The sequence below is a fragment of the Gavialis gangeticus genome, unplaced genomic scaffold (genome assembly GCF_001723915.1).
Source record: "Gavialis gangeticus isolate Ggan-Ray unplaced genomic scaffold, GavGan_comp1, whole genome shotgun sequence".
Lineage (NCBI taxonomy): Eukaryota > Metazoa > Chordata > Crocodylia > Gavialidae > Gavialis > Gavialis gangeticus.
Window position 1 is genome coordinate 20,175,576 of NW_017729024.1, and position 20,675 is coordinate 20,196,250.

Consider the following 20,675-nt stretch of genomic DNA (forward strand, 5'->3'; position numbering starts at 1 on the left):
TCGAGGTAAGACTAACTGGCCTATAGTTTCCCGGGTCCTCCTTCCTCCCTTTTTTGAAGATGGGAAACACGTTGGCCCTCTTCCAGTCCTCCGGTACCTCTCTAGAGCACCACGAGTGCTCATAAAGCCTTGCCAGGCGACTTGCCATGAGCTCAGCCAGTTCCTTTGGAACTCTAGGGTGGAGATCGTGCAGACCAGCTGACTTGAAAACGTCCAGCCCCTCCAGAAGCTCCCTAACTAAATCCTCGCTAACCCTTGGCCCAGGTGTGCCTCCCCCAGGGCCCGAGGCAGGCACAGCAGGGAGGTGGCTGTTCTGGTCCCTACTTAGGAAGACGGAGGCAAAGAAATCATTAAACATGTTAGCTTTGTTGTCTGGTGTGACGACCAAATTTCCCAACGCGTCCTGCAAGGGCCCCACATTATTTTGTATAGTGGCTTAAGCTTCCATTCCACCCAAGAGAGTACACAAACACCAGCAAACTCTCCCTATGCCTGCAGAAGGGTGTTCATGTCGGAAAGCTTATGAAGAACAATCTTCTCAACTCTTGTGTTGGTCTAATAAAAGATACCACATTTACCCAAAGATTCGTGTCTGCCACAGAAAGGAAAGGCACCTGAGTTTTACCACAAGACAGGTTACAAGGGGTCAACCACAAGCAGTGATGTAGTGCTGATCACGCTTAGCTACATTACCAGAAACACTGCTAGTACCAGGATTTTATAGTTTAACAACTCTGGTATTTTATAAGCATGTTTAAAATGTGAATGCCCAAGGGTTTGGCATGTTTTTTTCTTGTCAATTTAAAACCACAAAACATTTCAGAGAAGCTTCAAGGATAAAAACATACTACGGTAAAAACCCTGTTACCCAGCACAAGTGGGGAATGTGGGGTACCGGTAATCTAAAAATGCCGGTTACCTGAGGCACAGGACTTCTGGCCGGACACGGAGCTGGGGGGAGGGAGGGTGACTGCCGCCGCATGCGAAGTGGCAGCAGCGCAGGGTGGTGGGTAACGGTGGCCGCCACGTGCAAGCTTCCCCCCACTGCCTCCAGCCTGCCAGCCGGAAATTCTGGTTAGTAGAGTATGACTGTTAGTAAAATAGTAATAGTATATGCTGGATAACAGGGATTTCACTGTATCCAGCATATACTATTAACCTAAAAATATATACCTCAAAGCTTTTAGAAAATTAAAACCCATATACCGAAAATTTAGCACTGATACAGGCTTTACTTGAGTGAAAGAAAAACAAGAAACACGTTCCTTAGCTTAAGGGGTATCCTATATATGTTGGGGTAGAAAGTCAAATTCTTCCCCTAAAGCCACAAACTCCCTACTGTAAAAAAATGTAGATAAGATACTTGCAGTTTCACAGGCTTAGATTGTTGGTCTTCCTTGTGAGGGACATGGGGATATATTATTTTGGAGAAATAAAAAAAGACAAAAAACAATTCACAGAGTAATCTCTTTTCCAGAAAATCTAACATTATCTATGTTTTTCTAGGGAAACCAAGGCTTGTCAATAGGTAATGATTTAAAGTTTTGCCTCTTAAAATGAAAGTGTTCTAAATCAGCTGTACAAGTAAAAGTAAACCTTGATGTCTCTACAGAGATATGAAATGAACAGCATGTACTCCAAAATGGGAAAATCTGAAAGGGGGAGGGGAATCTCACAGGGAATACAATATTACCAGTGAGAAGAGGACAAATGACAGAGGAAAACGCTGATTTGAGAGTTATATACATTTTACTGCATGTTTTGACTAGATTGATACCTATGGAAAATATTCAAAAATTGCAGTGATTAAAAATACCCTTTTATTTTCATCATATCAGATGTAATCACTAGACTTTTGATTGAATGCATCCACCGTGGCAAGGATTGGACTAATATAGGGAGATGTTGGAATAACAGACATTCATGACAGCCTTTCATGAGTAACTGTTTTTTTTCTCAACAGTCCCACTTATTCATACCTTTACTTAGCTGGTATTTTTTAAATTTCCTTCACAAAAGCAAGAAAAATATATTACTGCTTGACAACAATTAAACAAGGAAAAATTCTAAAAGTTGTGTGAATCTTTCAGGACCACAAAAATGAATCTTCAATTAAAAAAAAAAAGGGAAACCCAATTAAGTTAAAGTTTTTATTATTGGATCTATAGTGATGATCTACCTCCACATTCATGTAACACAGGTACACATTAAACTTCGTAAAACTAACTGTTGGGAAATGTGGGGCTATTTTGTACTACAAAAAGACTTATAGCCTGTGGGTAACACTTATGTTTTTCTTTGGAACAGTACAGTAGTAAAATATTCCTAAACCAGCCATCTGAAAAAATCATTCAAATGGATTCTTTCATATGCTAAAGTATGTAGTTGAGAGTAATATAATTCTTTGCCTTTACATTGACCTACAAATTAATCATTTTGTCTTTGTGCAAGATTTTTTTTTCCCTTTCCCTTTTTTTTTTTTTTTTTAATTGACCAGTTGTTTCCCAGGCAATTTAACTAATCTGAACTCTGAATGACCTTGTTATCCAAACAGTGTTTTAGAGATAGCAACTACTCGAACCCTGGACCATGGTATCATCATTTGGGCAGATTCTGGAACCACTAAGATCCTACTTTATTCACTCAATACATAACAATAGGTTATAATTGTAATGATGTAACATATTTCATGGTACTTTCATCACAGAGGAGCTACATACAGTGAGCTCAGATTCCTTGAGCTGTATTTTAGAATTTACTTCAGAAACGTTGCCACAAAAAAACTAGAGAAATAAATAATAGCATTTCTTTCATCAGCCTAATTAGTAATACAGTTTTGTACCTAGGGGTGGAACATGTTAAGCTAACGTCTCGCCTATTTACTAAGTTTCTTAAGCAACAAAAAAAAATACCTGCCACATTACCATAAAAAGTTTACTAACCCTGCAATACTGTATCAAAGGCTATTTAATCAATTTAATTGCCAGTTCCAAATGAAAATCTAGCATTATTTATTATATGTGGAGTTACTAGCTAAAGTACTTGGAAAGATTTACTTCCAAGTGGTCACCTACTTAGATCAAGCACTAAATCACTGACTTTGTGATGGTGTTTGTTTAGGTGGCAGCAGTTTAGCTGGCCAAGCCTCAATGGCCCCTCACTGAGCTCTGTGTGTGTGGCCCATTTTGCATTGCAGCTGGCTTGACATACAAGTCCCACTGTATACCAAACCTATTGTTATTTTAATGTGACTCTTAACAGTCCACTTTGCCCTTACCACCCTAAATACAGCTCCTAAGGGCAGCATGTTGAATACGCTGTGGCAAAGCCACCTGTCCTAAGGAAAATAAATCATTATACACAATTAAAACTAACTGGCACAGTTTTCCAACAGAGACACAAGTAAAATGCAGATTTCCAATATGACAGCAGTGCATCTTCTTTGATCATTGCTTCAAAAAACTAACACAATAGAAGAAATCTGTAATAATGCTGCATGGCAATCTGTTACTTTTTCCTTCCGTTTAAGTACATGATATTACATGCTTTGAAAACAACTTCGTGTCAGCACCCTATTATGAAACTGCACCACGATTCTGTTAAACTTATTTTTTGACTCAGCAATGGATTATTTGTGACAAATGGCAGATTAAAAATGTCAGGAAGTGACACGAGTCACTTCATGTAAGCCTATTACCCTTTTAGGGTGGTCAGTGACACATCCCCAGAATATAGGACATCCTCTTGGTGTGGGGGACAATCAGCAGCAAAGAGCAGGTCCACCACAAAAAGACCGCCTCCCTTCCCCCCTCCCTGGCTAGCTCAGAACCCTGCTCCTCCTAGCCGTACACTGCCCTACCTCTAGGCACAGCCAATAGAATTGGCAGGACAAATGACTGACATGCATTTCCACCAAAAAACTGAAAAAATGGGATTTTTTACAGTCCATTCATCATTTAGAAATGGACAGGAGACACGGCTTAAAAACAGGATGGTCTGGTATAAAACAGGGCCAATGGCCACCCTAGGTACAGTCATGTCTCAGTTCTACATTGCACGTTGTGTGCACCATTCAGCTGTACCCCAAAGAGCTGCCATAGCAGATTTACTATCCCTGCACATCTGGGAGGAGAATGTCTATCTGTTCATCCCCCCATGAATTGATTTGTCTTCTCACAACATTCAAGACAGGATTGGACCTAGCTGCCGTAGTCAAATGTTTCCTGATCTGGTATAAGAAGATAAAAGAGAGCTTTGAAAAAGACTGGTATTTCTAATTAACTTTAGACAGTTATTTTAAAAAATATTTAATTTCTCTCTAATCAAGGACAGGATGATTTTTCACTATAAACTAGGAAAGGGAAATAAAAACCATGTAAAAGAGTCACTTTTATAACTTCCCTCCAGACAAAAGATGTTTACAGTGCTGAGTTTTTAGTTGGTGTGGAGAATCATTTGTCAGATTTACCACTCCCAAACATTCCTGCTAGATACTAAATGCAAAACAAGCCCTGAACAAACAACCAAGGGCACCTCAAGGGGTATAACTACTCTGTTTTCACGCAGCAACTTGCAAAACCTATATTCTCTTTTCTACTGCTCTCCAGACTTCAATGTGGGGTTTTATGGTCTGAATATTACTTCCTTACTCAGTAAAGTTTAAGAAGGTCATTGCACAATTGCCTGGAGGATTTAAGTCAAAGATATGCAGGTAACCAGAGAATCTCAGATTTTGGGAAACAAAACACCTATTAGTTCAGGTAATATATCATACTGTCAAAGCAGGATTGTTCCTTACAGTGAATTTTCCATCAGTGTGTCCAATCCTGACTCAGGCACTAGGGTTATCACCATTTCCCTTGGCAAACATGTCCATGGTAAAATAAATTTCAGCATTAGAAAAAGCTTCCTAAACTATGTCTATATTTGTCTTCGCTAATTTCATCCCATTATTCCTACTAATGCTCCTTTGGACTATTTTGTGCAGCTATAGGTACATATTAGAGAACCAATTTTATCAAGGTTTTCATGGCAAGTTCTTTTCAGAGACTTAGGAAAGTATTTTGCCATTAAAAGATTCAAAGTACTTTCTTAGTACAGTTAGAAGAATCTGAATTTTGCCTATGAATATAGGTTCCATATATTTTCATAACTAAATTCTTATTAAATAAGTATTGTTAATCAGCACTCTAAACAAAAGTTCACCATCATAGGTAGCCTGAGAATTAAGCAACAAATATGCAAGGTCTCAGAGGACTGCATACAAACTCTTGGAAAAAAAATTATGGCATTTTGCATTTAAAGGTTTTCTAAGTCCTTTTTTATCTAAGAATACTAATAATTACCAATCAAAAAAGACTACACCCTACAGCTAGAAACTAAACTGACATCAGTAATGAAGCTAACATTTGATTATTTTAGAAAATACACTTTTACTATTTTAAGTCTTAAAAGTGAACATGCAGTAAATGAACCCATTTGCTTGGTCAGAGACTCCAAGGTGAACTGCATTTATTATTTCTCTTCAATTAAGCCATTTACTAAAGCCCCATTCCTGCATGTGACAGTACTCAAGTACCTAATCTAACTCCTATGCAAACATTTGCAATACAAGGGTCTTGGGGTTTGTCTGCATGTGGGTAGGGGATGGGAATGGATAATCTCATGAGGTCTCTTCCAGTCCTACAATCTTATATGGAAGGTTCTGTAGCCTGGCTTTTGAACTGACATGGTTAAGGCATGCCAGTTTCTGTAAACAATGGCAGAAAGAGGAGTGATATGGCTAGGATTGCATCTGTCATTATGATTCCCACCCTTAGCCCTCAGCAGGATCAACTGAAAGGAGCTTTTCTCAGGAATCTGAAACAATGCTTGAAGCAGAGCTCTATAGATAAAAGAAGATACCTTAACTTGCTTTGTCACTGCACCATACTCATGTGGCTATAATTTGCTTTAAAAGATTATTTTTATAGTTAAAGCAGTGTTGTAGTACCTATGATGGCTCAGGAAATTTGCAAGAAACAAAATTTGTTTGGTAATGTCATTTATTAGACCCATTTTACATTTGGGAGAGGTGTTAGACAAGCTTTCCAGCACAAAAATGTACTTTCTCTGGTTTGGAAAAGTAGAAGATACAGCCTAAGCTAAGTACAAGTTAGAAAAATTATTTTTGTTTAGCCCTTCCATGTAGATGAAAAAGATCACTTTAAAAATAGAGCAGGTGGTAAACCTGTGGAACAAAGAGAAGTTATCAGAAGTAATCACGGGTCAAGCAAAGAGCAGCTAAAATAGATAAACCTATTTATGGTTTTTTTTTAATTAATTGAAAAATAGAAGAGGTTAGTGGTAGGAACAGATAAGCAATAATAAGCCATAAAAATAATTGTCCATGTTATGTCCATAGATGATAATGTCCCATAAAGTTGTGAATTTATGCTCCCATACCCATCTTGTGATATTGTGTGGGTTTCCCTCGAGAACAAGGACTGTGAAATCAGAGATAGAGTAGTTGTTCTCTGAGAAGTATATTCCTACTTATGATAAGGTGTTTCCTGCCCTTTATCTTTTTCTTTTCTTGTAAGCATTCATTCTAGAGCATAGCAATCATTTCCATGAAAACATTTGGTGCACTGGATGAAGTATATCACGTCTTCTGATAGTCAAATGTAGAGCCCACTGATTCTGTTGGTATACTGATTGTGGTGACAATGGAGATGGACTGGCTTTTATTTTTATAGCTGTAATTGTCCTGCTATTGTTCCTCAGTTCAATTATCTCATGTAGACAAAATCTTAATCAATAAAGCAAAGTAACAATAGTTCATAAACAGCATGTCATCTATTATTAATATGAAAATTTCATTCCATTTGTGACAAAAATATTTAAATAATCTAAAGGGAGAACCAAAGCATGCTGCTGAGAAACATGCTCAGGACCATGCTAAGCCATCTACACAGCATATCTGCGAGCTCAGGCATGGACAAAATGGTGAAGAGGTGATGCAGACATTCCCCATGCTGTCCTTCATCTTTCTCAGTATGACCATGATGAGCCAAATAGATAACTTAAATACTTAGCTACTTAGAATACAAAGAGATAACTTGAATAGTTACTTTTTGTACAAGTTAAAAGTCAGAGCAGGTCTCACATCCAGGGTATGGAGTAATGCCTCTGTCTTGGGTGCACAAGTTGCTGCAATTAATATAGAAAGTTAATTGTGTTGGTTTTGGTAAGTTTACCCTGACTGGGGTAATAAGTCAGCAAGGAAGAGCTGGCACTCCCCATAGTTCTTGCTGAGATGATCAGTTAAGAGGGCCATCTTCATTGACAAATGCAATAGGCAGCACATCGCTGGTGGTTAAACTGTGAGCCCAGGAGGTCTGAAAGCACAAGCTTGCGGTCCCATAGTGAGACTGGGTCTTTTAAGGGTGGAAGTGCTTTGGTTAGACCCTTGCATGAATATCAACAAACTAAGGTAGGGGAAAAAACATCTGCCTTTCCATGGATGGGCAACCTAATTGTTGCTAGGCATGCTTTGACTGAGTGCAGGGAAAGGCCCTTTTAGATTACCTCCTGGAGCTTGAAGTCAGATGCCATCTATTTATATCTCAGATAGTAAAAGGGATTTTCTTTTACACTAGAAAGAGACTCTGTCATCCACTCTGCCACATTAGTCAACCTGAGGCTTTTATGATGATCGTGATGCCATGGACCGAACGGGGTTATGACAGACAACAGATCAAGGAGCACAGCTCTGGGATTGGGTATACAAGAAACACAAATATCCAGGAACCAGAGATATTGAAAGTCCTGGGACCTCCAAAAATCAATTCAGCTGAATCCTGTCTGATCTTGTGAACATTTGGGGAATTAATGGAATAAGAATGTAAAAATATAATCAAACCCCTTTGTTCCCCCTCCTCCCCACCAAAATCCATGGAATTGGGAAAACATCATACAGAAATCCTGAGCTCAGACCTCCCCAGATGCAGAAGGGACTGAAACTTTTCATGGATCAGTGTTGCAATTGAGATTCTTTCAATTTAAGTAAGTATTAATTAGGTTTATTGTGCTATTGGTTGTTCTAAGGTCTACAAGCAAAGTGAAGTTGAAATCTCACTCTAAATCTGCCCCAATATCTTAGTTGGAGTGGAAATAAATACCAATTAAAGTGACTGCTGGTATAGCCCTGTCACGTGAAGGGTCTCCCCAGTGCCACAGAGTCAGAGACTGATGGAGCACAGCGCTAGGGTGAGGAATGAGTTTCCTGTGGGGCCACTAACCTATACTCCTCAGTCTAATATTTCACTGAGGGAACATAAGTAGAAGTCTATTATACATGCATTTCATAAGCCATCCATGAGAGCCACAAATTCTCAGTAGAGCGTGGGGAGGAGATTTCACCTTAGGGGAGTATTATGGACCCAGGCATGGGCAGTCTGGGCTAAGCACCAGAAGCCCAGTCCTGGTCAGCTTCCCAAGAGCTGGGGTACAGAGAGGTCAGATGTTAGAACTCGAACTGGGAGCCATAGCTGAGGTCAAGACAGACTGGGGTCAGAAGCTGTAGCTGGAGACAAGGTAAGCTGAGAGTTGACCAGGATCAGAAGTCAAAAGCCAGAGCTGGAGCTTGAACCAAAGTCAAGAACAAAGAACCAGAGATGCCAAGGGCCTTACCAAAATCAGAAGCTGGAGTCAGAGCCTGGAATCAAAACCAGAGAATCAGCAAGGGAGCACGGATGGTCAGGAGCAAGAACTTTCACCTTTACCCAGATAAGGAGACTTCAGGATGAGCCTGGCTTTTAAGGGGTCTGTTGCCTGCAGCTTTAGAGAACTGGCTGCACTGACTGGCTCACTCAGCCCAGCTAGGGCTCTGGGCTTGCTGCAGGTGGTGCTTGTTCAAGGGATGAATTGTCCTGATCTCCTGAATGAAACCAGCTGGAACCAGAGTTCTGATTCAACCTAATTACAAAGAGCTGGACACCTTTGCATTTACCTCATTTACCTTGGAAGGCATTTTCTCTATCTGATTTCAGATAAGACTGAAAGGCCTATAAAATAAGAGTATAAGAGTGCAGTCCCCCTAGCTCCCTAGTGCCCTTGGAACTTGTTCTGAGGACTACCCATTAGATAGATTTGTATGGGCTTCCCCAGCCTTCCCTCCCTATCCCTGAAGGACTCCAGGACAAAGCATTTCCCATAGGAGAAAGGATTATTGCAAGTATAGAGGCACCTAGAGTGTTCATGATTCATTGCTCTAATCTTGTCACATTACCTGGATCCAAGTGCCCTTGAATAAAAATGTCATCAAATGAAAAAAGTTTAAACTAAGCTTGCCAGCTGACAGTAGAGTAGAGCTATTTAATGTCTTATTTAGTAAATCTAAATGTAGCAAAGAAGAACATAGGATGAGCTTTTGTAGGCTACAGCTTACTTCATCAGATGCAATCAGTTAAAGCAAAGTTTTCTTTCAGTCTAAAAGCAGGCATCAAGAAGTCCTGTATCAAGCCAAAAAGTGGTTGAGAAGAACAAAAGTTCAGCTGGCACACGCTGCTATTTTACACCTTTGGTTAGAAGCTCAGGGAATCACACAGTTGCATACAGACTGGACAAAATGTCTCTGAATTTGGGCTCATAAAGCAGTAAAATGTTCAAAGGGACAATCATGCAAAGGAGAAGGATCATTTATTTAAAATGTTCTTGGAAAAGCACCTGTTCTGATGAGAACTACACATGTTGGCATCTCTTGTTGAACTGCTCACAGAAAAAATGTAGCTGTAGAACACGGATAGCTATCTTCCTATGATCATAAGCAAAACACTGACTAAAAATACAAAAGAAGAAAATTATAACTGTCCTAACTACTGTTTGAGATGCACTGTAAATCTCATTTTCCACCCAAAATGGTCTTCATTTTGGCTATGTTGATATTTAGAAAAATTAGTATCTGCCCTGTGATGATGAAGTACTAAAAGCATATGAGCCCTGTCTGTAGCAGCACTTATACTTCTGGTAGAAAAGATTAATCTTCAGTATTGCTAAAAATGAAAAGACATTTTCCTAGTGCGGACAAGTTGCTGGACATCTAAATACGTGCAATCTGAACAACATTTTCAATTGTACAAACTAAACAAATATATGCATACTAGTACTTATTTTAGTGGGTTTTTTTAAATCTGTATTCTGCCCAGTAACTCTCATCTAATAATTAATACATAGACACAAAATGATTAAACTGATTACTGTTATTATGCAGTAATTATTGCACAAGTCAAACACTTTTAAACACCTTAAAAAAGTATTCCTTATTGTATCATGCAGAGCACCAAGGTATATAAGGAAAATGGAGGGGAAAACACACTGTGTGATGACAACTGAAACTTCCCAAAGCACACAATAATATCATCCAAAACCAAAGATATAAAAAGCCAAACACCTCTGGTTTGTGATAATTTAATTTAAAGGCTACTTTTCTCCATTTTCAATTAAGGAAAATGTTCTGAGAAAACTGACTCGGACTTATGCTTAGGGATAGGATTTACATAAACACTAAGTGCAGGCCTAATACAGATTCCATAGAAATTCACAGGAGTTAGATCAGCCATGAGCATTTTTGTAAATCCCTACACTTAGTTTAAACTAATAAGATACAGATACACCACATCTCTTTGCTGATTTTGTATACTAACGCAACTGTGACCACATTTCTCTAGCAAGACAAAACAACTAACAGCAAAACACTACAGAAACTAAGTATTTATATTTAGAAATTTTACTGTAACCTTTGTAATACATATCAAATAATAAAACTACTGAACTGAGACTAGTAATTATATAATTGTTCCTAATATTTAATGGGTTTTTTCAAATAGTGATGATAGATTAAATAGGTCAAGATGGAAGGAGATGACAGATTAAACAGGGCAGAAAATAAAATAAGTAAAAAATACACCATGCAGCTTGTAAAAGATGGAATTGATCACTTCTGCTGAACCTTATATTTTAAAGTAAGAATAAGAACACCAAGGTGCTTTCCTTTGACTGCAATCAGTACAATTAGCTGAAGAAAGTTTGCATGCTTTTATTATAAGCCAAAGGACTGTTCTCTACAAAAATGGAAAGGATGCAAGATTTTCCATTTATATATAATATTAATACAGAAACTTTGTAAGGGGTTAAAGAAAGCTGAATATCTGCTTTACAATAATTCAGACCCTGAAAAGATTTATAAAAGATTCAGGCCCTAAAACAAATTCCCAACATTACCATGTACCTGAAAACCAGCACAAATTTTGTTAATGTTTATCCGTTTTCTACTGTGGGCTATTATACAGAAAAGGATATTTCATCTGAACATCTGAAAGGTGCCATCTTATCCAGAAATCTGCTGATGCCCAATACCAAAAGTGAAATAAAATCACTAGTGTCCTTATTTTGGCCAGGCTGTTTCATGTATAAATCTTAATAAATGGCAAGACATACATGAAAATCATGAAATGTCAGTCTCGCATACATGAAAATATTTTTCTTAAGTACAATATGTATTTAATCTGTCTGGCATTCACTTATATAAGAAGTGTCTGTGTAGAAAAGCTAAAACAAAGGATGGTTAGAATCACTGTTCTGTGGAGGACTTTTTAAATGAATGTAGGTTGTGACCCCATACCACTGGACTCAACTGGTCCCTTGCCCTTGACTGCTGTGGGAATAAAGTTGAGCCCTGAGTGGCTCATAAAAAGTCATGAAATGAGAAATCTTTGGTATACCCATAGAAAAAAGTGCAGCACAAGCAATGGTCACACTGCCCCAAACTGTGCCTCAACATGAAGCTGGAGGGACCCTTGACAAATCTGACTCTTAGGCAAGATTTAGATCTCTTTCAAACATGGAAGATTTTTGTTTGGGGATGGGGGATTCATTTTCAGATACAATATTTTAAAACAATAAGTAAAATAGGAGTAATTGTTTTTCTCAAATATATTAAAACTTGCAACACTAGTATCTGTTATGTTTTATATAGCAGAGTATTACATTTCTACAGTACCTTATTAGAGGAAAACCTACAAAGGAAATTGAAATAAAACTGACAACATAGGCCTTTGATGCCTACAACTGTTAGGAGCTCAAGACTCCATTGCCAGTCAATATGACTTTAAAGCTGAAAAGCGCCACTAAAACAGGCCCTTGCCCTCACTTCTGCTCTGGGGATTTTTAAAAATTAACAGAAATATTTCTGTTGTTTTAAGTTTTTGGAAAAACTTTTATAAATCTTAGGGAATATGCACAGGTCCCCTTTCACGTTTAACATTTATAGCACTAACATTAATCTTTTTTTTCCACAATGGACTGTCTTATATAAATACTTACAGAAACATCTTTCAGATTTTTTTCATAAGAGAAATGAAAGTAGTCTGCATTTTCTTCATCTTTAGAAATATCAAAGTTATATATGTTAGCTGGTCTTGCTTCTAATACCAATGCTTTCCTCAGTTCTTCAACATATTTTTCTCTTTCCATTTCCATGTCAGCAGCTTCCCTAGAAATTTCAGCTTCAGAAACTGTGCAAAGAAAAATTAGAGAAATCATATGTACATAGGAAAAAGTAAACAAACAAATAAACAAATAAATAGTTAGGGAAATTATTCTTCCCTTTATGCAAACTCATAATATCCATGGATACTAATAACAATGCAGCAAGAGTAAGAGTTTAAACAAAAATTTTAAAAGTTTACTAACCACTGAATGTAATGAATCCAAACAGAACTGATTTAAAAAGTGCCTATATAATATGATCTAGGTCATGATCTACAATTCATCAATAACGTCATTTATATTTTTTTAATTTGTTCACAGTAATTTCACTTTCCAGTTACATCACTGATCTTCTGCTTAAAAAACAAAAAACCCCCAAATCTTAGATTGTCAAGTACTAAACAGGAAAAATCACATCACTAATGCAGGCTCCCAGCATCTGTAAGAATGAGCTGTGGAGACAAGAGTTGTAGCTTGAACCAGACTGAAAATAGCTCTCAACTCACAATTGCAAACAAAACTGAAAAAAGCCTCAACCTTAACACTTTTAATTAACTCTATTTCATCTTTATACGTATGTAATATCTTGATACATGTTTCACATACACATATAAGCTTCTATACCACTCCTAATCAGACCAGTGAAAACAGAAGAGCTTCCCATACAGAAAGTGACCGGGTTTAAATGACCACATTCTTCTCCTCTTCATTTTCTTGACATTTCAGGTAATCTAGTATTGCAACAGAAGAACTACTCATCAGATCAATTGCCCAAAAATGGGGCAATGAGTGAGTGGACAATTATTTGCTAAAGATATATATCTCCTCCTGTCCCCCTGACCTGAATAAACTTTTTTTGATGCAGTTTTGCACATCTTTTTTTATCAGCTATGATAAATGAGATGATACTACAGATCTTTTTTTTTAATTTTAAGTCAAGTGATAGTGCAGATTTTCAGTCAGAAAGCAGCCATTAATTTACATATATGCATATATACAAATCAGGTACGTTCACACCAAAAGCTAGATAAGGGCCTCTCCTCAGGCCTGCAAATCAAATGTTTATGCAAGTATGTACAGTTCATGTACAAAAATGTGACCATTTTCTCACTGGGTGCAAAATACTGGTAGCATCTTTAGAAAATAAGTAATATTGAAAATTGTGACAAATAGTAAGAGACAAAAGGAAAGTGGAAGTGCCCAGGTTTTGTAGTGCCCAGTAAAACCTGAATAAAATGTAGTTGAAAGTTTCAGGAATTTTCAGCCTTTGGTCTGCTCTGAATGGAGGAAACCCAAGGCATTTATAACATCAAGCATGGGTAGAAGACTCTGATCAGGAATACCAGCTAAACACAGGTAAAATACTAGCAAATGATAATCTCCAATAGAATTTGGTCACCATCTTAAGAAAGATTCTCTCTCTGTAGCCTCACCTATGCTTGCACAGCCTATTCAGACAGATCCAGCCAATAATGTCCAAATTAATGGTCCAGTTTGGGGAGACATGAATCAGAATGCATTAGCATTAAAGTCAGAATCAAAATGACATAAAATGGGATGGTAAAAGTAGTGGAGAAAGAGAACTAAACTGGAACATGTCCTTTATTTTCTTTAGTAATCGTACCAACAACCTGAAGCTAATTCACAACCAACTGAAGCTCCTTGCACCAAGGAAAATTACCTGTCAGTGGAATTACTCCCATTACACAAATGTGTAAAGTCTTTACAAGATCAGGGACATACAATAAAAATAGTCTTTGTCTTGAGAAAATGATGACCAAACATAAATGAAAGATGGTAAAATATGGTCTCCTACTAAGGCTTCCCAAAGGTTTGGGTCAATTTTAAAAGCCTTCATATCCTGTTTGCAGACATCTTTGAAGTGCAATTGCGGGCACCCTACACTTCTCTTGCCATCTGCAATTTGACCATATAGGATGTCCTTTGGGATATGGCCACCTTCCATCCTGCAAAGATGACCAAGCCAGCGTAAGCACCACTGTTTGAGTAATGAAGTGATCGTTGACAGGTTGGCTTTGGGGATGTCCTCTGCGTTGGCTATTCTGTCTTGCCACCTGATATCAAGGATGTGCCATAAACAGCATAGATGAAAGCTATTCAGCTTCTTTTCTTGCTATGAATATGTTGACCATGTCTCACCCAGAATGCAGGCTTTGTACACAAACAGCTTAGTTTTGACTGAGTATGGAACAATAGAAAACTCACATTTAGAGTAAAGAAACATTAATTTCAATGTTTCAGATTTTTTTGTTAATAAAAAAGGAAAAAAAACCCACAAAATAATTGGGAGATGCAAACAAAATAAAGCATTAGTGAAAAAATGAACATAACCCTAACAAAAATTAAAATTATGCATGGACTATAATAAAAGTTTGTAAGCTTGTGTTTGGTTCATATTGTGTAATTTTAGTACCTTTGTTAGGCTTTTCTATGGTTTAACATTTCTTAAACAATTTGACTTGCATGGCTTTTCATCATTCTACTACATACACAAGAACAATAAAGAAAACAATCCTTCATCGAGTCTTACTCACTTCCTGACATGGCTTGCCAAGTAAAATATTTCACAGTATGAGAAACAAAAGCAATTTCCCACAATAAAATAAATCTGACCACTTCAAGCAAATAACTCTAAAAGACCTCAATTCTAAAATTTTTAAGTTGGGATCCAAATAATGTTTATTATGAATGAAAAAGATTGAAAACATGGTCCTAGGACAGGTCTGACTTTATGAAGCTGCAAGACTGAACATGCACAATAGAAAATGTTATGCATATAGAATTCAATTCAGCTCCCACTGAAATCAGTGAAAAGACTGGAAAGGCAATATGTATTATTACAGATTAGATCAATCCCTAACAGAGGAAGTAAAAGCAAACTTTCCCTGGAATGACTGTCTAGTGCTCATGCTACACTTTTTTTTTTCTTCCTTGCAATATGTGATGTCATTCTGCTTTCATTCCACCGTCCATTGGGAAAGGACATTATGTCAGTTCTGTCAAAAGCAAAAAGTTAATTACTGCCTGAGCTGTAGTGGTTAGATTTTCTTTATAACAACAGCATATAAAACCAAGCATAATTTTTAAAGTTCACAGGCTGTCTTAACAGAAAAACACTGCAAAAGCTTTTAGCCAAAAATACAAAAAAATTAAGCAAGTGCCTAGTTAACAATTAGAGGAAAAAAAGATTGAGGCTTTGAGAATATTACACCTCACTCACCATTGTAGGCAAGAGAGAATTCATATCTCCAGTATTACAGGCAGTTGGGCAACATTAGGCAGATGCATCCCTTTTATCCTGTGCAAGAACTTCTAATTATACATTTAAAATACATATGAAACACTTTTAAGCAAACCTACTTTTATGCATCTGAAAACAGAAATGAGAAGAGACAGAGAAAAATATTATCAAAAAAGGTTAACTAACAAACGGCATGTCTACACAAGATGCTTTACTGAGCAGTAGACTAATGTACTGCACAGTAAGGCATCACCATGTAACCATGTGCAGCAGCTCCTGCACAGTAAATTAGGCTAATGCTTGGTTTTCTAATACCTGTAAATATAGGTAGATTAACTGTGCGTTAGCTACTGTGCAGTACTGCTCATGTAAAAGAGCTATATGACTTAAGTAAAAGAGCCATATGATTGGTCAGAACTCCAGTATGAAACTGTAGCTAGGCCTGTTGAAAGTCTCTGGGCTAAGGTTAGAGGTGAGAGTAACAACGGTGATGTTGTAGTGGGTGTCTGCTATAGACCACTCAGGAGGAAGTGATAAATGAGGCTTTCTTCAAACAGCTAGCAGAAGTTTCCTGATCACAGGCCCTGGTTCTCATGAGGGACTTCAATCACCCTGACATCTGCTGAGAGGGCAATACAGCAGTGTGCAGGCAATCCAGGAAGTTTTTGGACAGTACTGGGGAGAACCTCCTGGTGCAAGTACTGGAGTGGTCAACTAGGAGCCATGCTATTCTTGACTTGTTGCTCACAGAGAAAAATTGTTGGGGCAATTCCACTAGTAGTGGATGGCAGTTTGGATAGCAGTGACCACAAGATGATTGAGTTAAGGATCCTGAGGAAAGGAAGGATGAAGAGCAGCAGAGTGAGGACCCTGGACTTCAGAAAAGCAGATTTCAACTCACTCATGGAACTCATCAGCAGGATCCCCTGGGAATCCAGTCTGAGGGGGAAAGGAGTCCAGGAGAGCTAGCTGTATTTTAAAGAAGTCTTACTGAAAGTGCAGGAATAAACCATCCTGATGCGCAGGAAAACTAGCAAGTATGGCAGAAGACCAGCTTGACTTAGCAGGGAACTCTTTAGTAAACTAAGACACAAAAACAAAGCTTATAAGTAGGGGTACACTGATAAGAGAATTTTGGGGCCAATACCAATAGCCCATTTTTAAATGAGCCGTATCGACCAATACCGATCTGATTCTGATATGCAGCATGGAGAGCAGCGTCTGGCTGGTAAGTCTGTTGTGGGGAAGGGGGCAAAGGGGGAGGGAAGGGGCGTGGTGGGGGCCAGATCAAGGCCCCTGCAGTGAGTGAGGGAGTGTGGCTGGGGTAGATGCTGCACAGGCAGGGCAGAGAAGGGGACGGACCCATGAGCGGCTCATCTGGGGGGCACAGGAGGGAGTGGCTCTTGCTGCTGCACGCACCCCAGGGGGGCATGAGCCCCCAGATATGTACTTAGAGTAAGTACAGGATGCTGCTGTGGAATGGGGCTGGGAGGTGCTCAGGGCAGGTGGCACTGATGCTGGGAATGGGGCTACGGGGGGCTGCAACCACCCCAAAATTTGCCATAGCCCCCCCCACAACCCCTCTTCCCAGCGCAACCCATCCTGAGCGCAGCCCAGCCCAGCCCAGCCCCCTGTTGGGAAGAGCCCAGAGCCACACCCAGCCCCAACCCGCCCTCACCCTGCATAGATCCAGGGGCACACACCCCCCCATGCCATCCTGGAGTACGCGTAATGGTGGGAGCCGCCCATCCCCCCAGATGAGCCACTCGCAGCTCTGTCCCCCTCTCTGTCCTGGCTGTTCAGTACCTGCCCAAGTCCCACTCCCTCCCTCATCTCAGGGGCCTCAATCTGCCCCACAACCCTTCCCTCACAATGGACTTACCAGCCGGACCCAGCTGCTCTCCACACCGCTGAGCTGTGCTTCTGGCCACCTGTGTGTTGTGCTGCAGCTGTGCAGATGCACATGGCATTTATCGGTGGCGTTATAGTCCACATGAGCCAAAAAAGCCGATTGCTGATTCAATCAATTTTCCTTATATCGGTGCTGATCCAATATGGGACCCAGGTATCAGTTCACCTCTACTTATAAGAAATGGAAGCTTGGACAAATAAATATGGAGAAGTATAAAAGCATTGCTTAGGCATGCAGGGATGAAGTCAGAAAGGCCACAGTGCAGTTGGAGTTGCAGCTAGCAAGGGACATGAAGGGTAACAAGAAGGGTTTCTACAACTATGTTAGTATGTTAGCAAGAAGAGAATCAGGGAAAGTGTGGGTCTCTTACTGAATGGGGGAGGCAATCTTGTGACAGAGGATGCAGAAAAGGCTAAAGTGTTCAATGCCTTCTTCACCTCGGTCTTCATAAGCAAGGTCAGCTCTCAGACTACTACACCAGGCAGCACAGTCTGGGGAGAAGCTGAGCAGCCAGCAGTGGCAAAAGAACAGGGTAGAGACTATTTAGAAAAACTAGCTATTACAAGTCCATGGGATTGGATGGGATGCACCCAAGGGTGCTGAGGCAGTTGGCTGATGAGACTGCAGAGCCAATGGCCATCATCTTTGAAAACTCATGGCAATCAGGAGTGGTCTTGGATGATTGGGAAAGGGCAAACATAGCGCCCATATTTAAGAAAAGGAAAAAGGAGGATCCAGCGATCTACAGACCAGTCAGAGCCTTACCTCAGTCCCTGGAAAAATCATGAAGCAGATCCCCAAGGAATCCATGTCTAAGCATTTGGAAATGAAGGTGATTAGGAACAATTAGCATGGATTTACCAAGGGCAAGTCATGCCTGACCAACCTAATGCCTTCTATGATCAGGTGACTGGCTCTGTGGATGCGGGAAGACCAGTGGATGTGCTATACCTTGATTTTAGTATGGCTTTTGATATGATCTCCCACAACATTCTCGCAGGCAAGCTAAGGAAATATGGACTGGATGAATGGACTGTAAGGTGGGCAAAAAACTGCCCAGAGCATTGGGCTCAGAGGGTAGCAATCAATGGTTCAATGTCTAGTTGGCAGCAGGGATCAGGTGGAGTGCCCCAGGCGTCAGTCTTGGGGCCAGTTTTGTTCATTGTCTTCATCAGTGACCTGGAAGATGGCATAGAGCCTCAGCATGTCTGCAGATGACACCAAGCTGGGGGAAACAGCAGATAAGCTGGAGTAGGATTCAGAGTGACCTAGACAAATTGGAAGGTTGGGCCAAAAGGAATCTCATGAGGTTCAACAAGGACAAGTGCAAAATCTTGCACTTAAGGTGGAACAGTTCCATGCACTGGTACACACTGGGGGCTGACTGGCTGAACAGCAGCTCTGCAGAAAAGGACCTGGGGCTTACAGTGGACAATAAGATGAATATAAGCCAACAGTGTGCCCTTTTTGCAAAGAAGGCTAATGGCATACTGGGCTACATTGGTAGGAGTGTTGCCAGCAGGTCAAGAAAATGATTATTCCCTTCTATTCAACACTGGTGAGGCCACATCTGGAGTTCTGTGTTCAGTTTTGGGCACCCCGCTACAGAAAGGATGTTGATAAATTGGGTAGAGTCCAGCCGAGGGCAACAAAAATGGTGAGGGGGCTGGAGGACATGACTTATAAGACTGGGGACAAGACTGGGGGAACTGGGCTTATTTAGTCTAGAGAAGAGGAGACTGAGAGGGGACTTAATAGCAGCCTTCACCTACCTGAAGGGGGGTTCAAAAGAGGATGGAGCTACACTGTTCTCAGTGGTGGCAGATGACAGAACAAGGAGCAAGTCTCAAGTTTCAACAAGGGAAGTTTAGATTAGATATTAGGAAAACATTTCTAACTAGGAGTTTAGTAAAACACTGGAACAGGTTACCCAGAGAGGTGGTGGAATCTCCATCCTTGGAGGCTTTTAAGACCTAGCTAGACAAAGCTTTGGCTAGGATGATCTAGTTGGAGATGGTCCTCCTCTGAGCAGGGGGGTTGGACTAGATGACCTCCTGAGGTCCCTTCCAACCTTAGTTTTCTATGATTCTATGTAGCCAGCTCACCAGGAGCAAGTTGCTTCTGGTCAGCCCAGGCAGCAGGAAGTAGGGGAACTGTCCCCTCCCCAGCAGCTGTTTCCAAGGCCTCTGCCCCAATCATCAGGGCAGGGCTGGAAAACAGCTGTAGGGGAAGGGACACTTTCCTAGCCCCATGCCCCAATCTCCCAATCAGGACACAGGGCTGAGAAACAAGTTCCCTGGATGCAGGACAGCTCTCACTGTCCCCCAGAGCCCAGGCCTGACCACGATGCCCCCTGCCAGCCGAGGGCTGGGACCCAGGAGAGCCTGGAGCTCTTATTGGCTACTGTAGAAGGGGCAGACCAGGGCAGGAGTAGCCTTTAAGAACTCACATATTTGCTTCTGATAGGGGTACATGTAGATGCGCTCTCGGGGAAAGTTTACTGTGTAGTAAGCTTACAGCACATTAATAGTATGTGTAGACATGCCCAAAGTGTATTAACCTGATAATTAATGAAATCAATGGAAATCAGAAAGAAACCAAAAAAACTGGAAATCAAATTTTAATAAGGCCCTCAATAAACAGGGACAGATCCAAGAGGTGTGAAGTGGCATGATCACAAACCCCCTTCACTATATGACTCATATAGCGGTGGCTGCAGTACCCCCCTGATCCATGTCTGGGTTGCTTTTGGAGACCAGGTAGAAACTGAGCTCAGGCTGCACCAAAAGAGCAGCAGCTGAGAACTTTTTAAAGTCTTTGAAGCATGTAAGAATTCCCCTTACCCACCACTGTTGACCCACTCCCAATAAGTCTCCCGTGCTAGGTACAAAGGAGACCTTTACTGGTTACAAGGAGTAGGTTTGGAATAGGGTACAGGGTTAGGCAATAGCAGAGAAATCCCATAGAGAAAAC

At 40.2% G+C, this 20,675-nt stretch overlaps 1 protein-coding gene and 1 long non-coding RNA gene across 2 annotated transcripts in view; one reads left to right on the plus strand and one right to left on the minus strand.

The window, feature by feature from the left end:
* Positions 1–20,675, minus strand: part of XRCC4 (X-ray repair cross complementing 4) — a 436,070-nt gene that overhangs the window by 362,471 nt on the left and 52,924 nt on the right. The window contains exon 3 of the mRNA XM_019516927.1: positions 12,364–12,554. Coding sequence (XP_019372472.1) covers positions 12,364–12,554 — 191 coding nt within the window. The remainder of the gene's footprint in view (positions 1–12,363; positions 12,555–20,675) is intronic.
* On the plus strand, positions 862–19,279 carry LOC109297269. Its single transcript, XR_002097272.1, has 3 exons — positions 862–966; positions 15,810–15,812; positions 19,266–19,279. It is a non-coding gene; the product is annotated as an uncharacterized LOC109297269 (long non-coding RNA).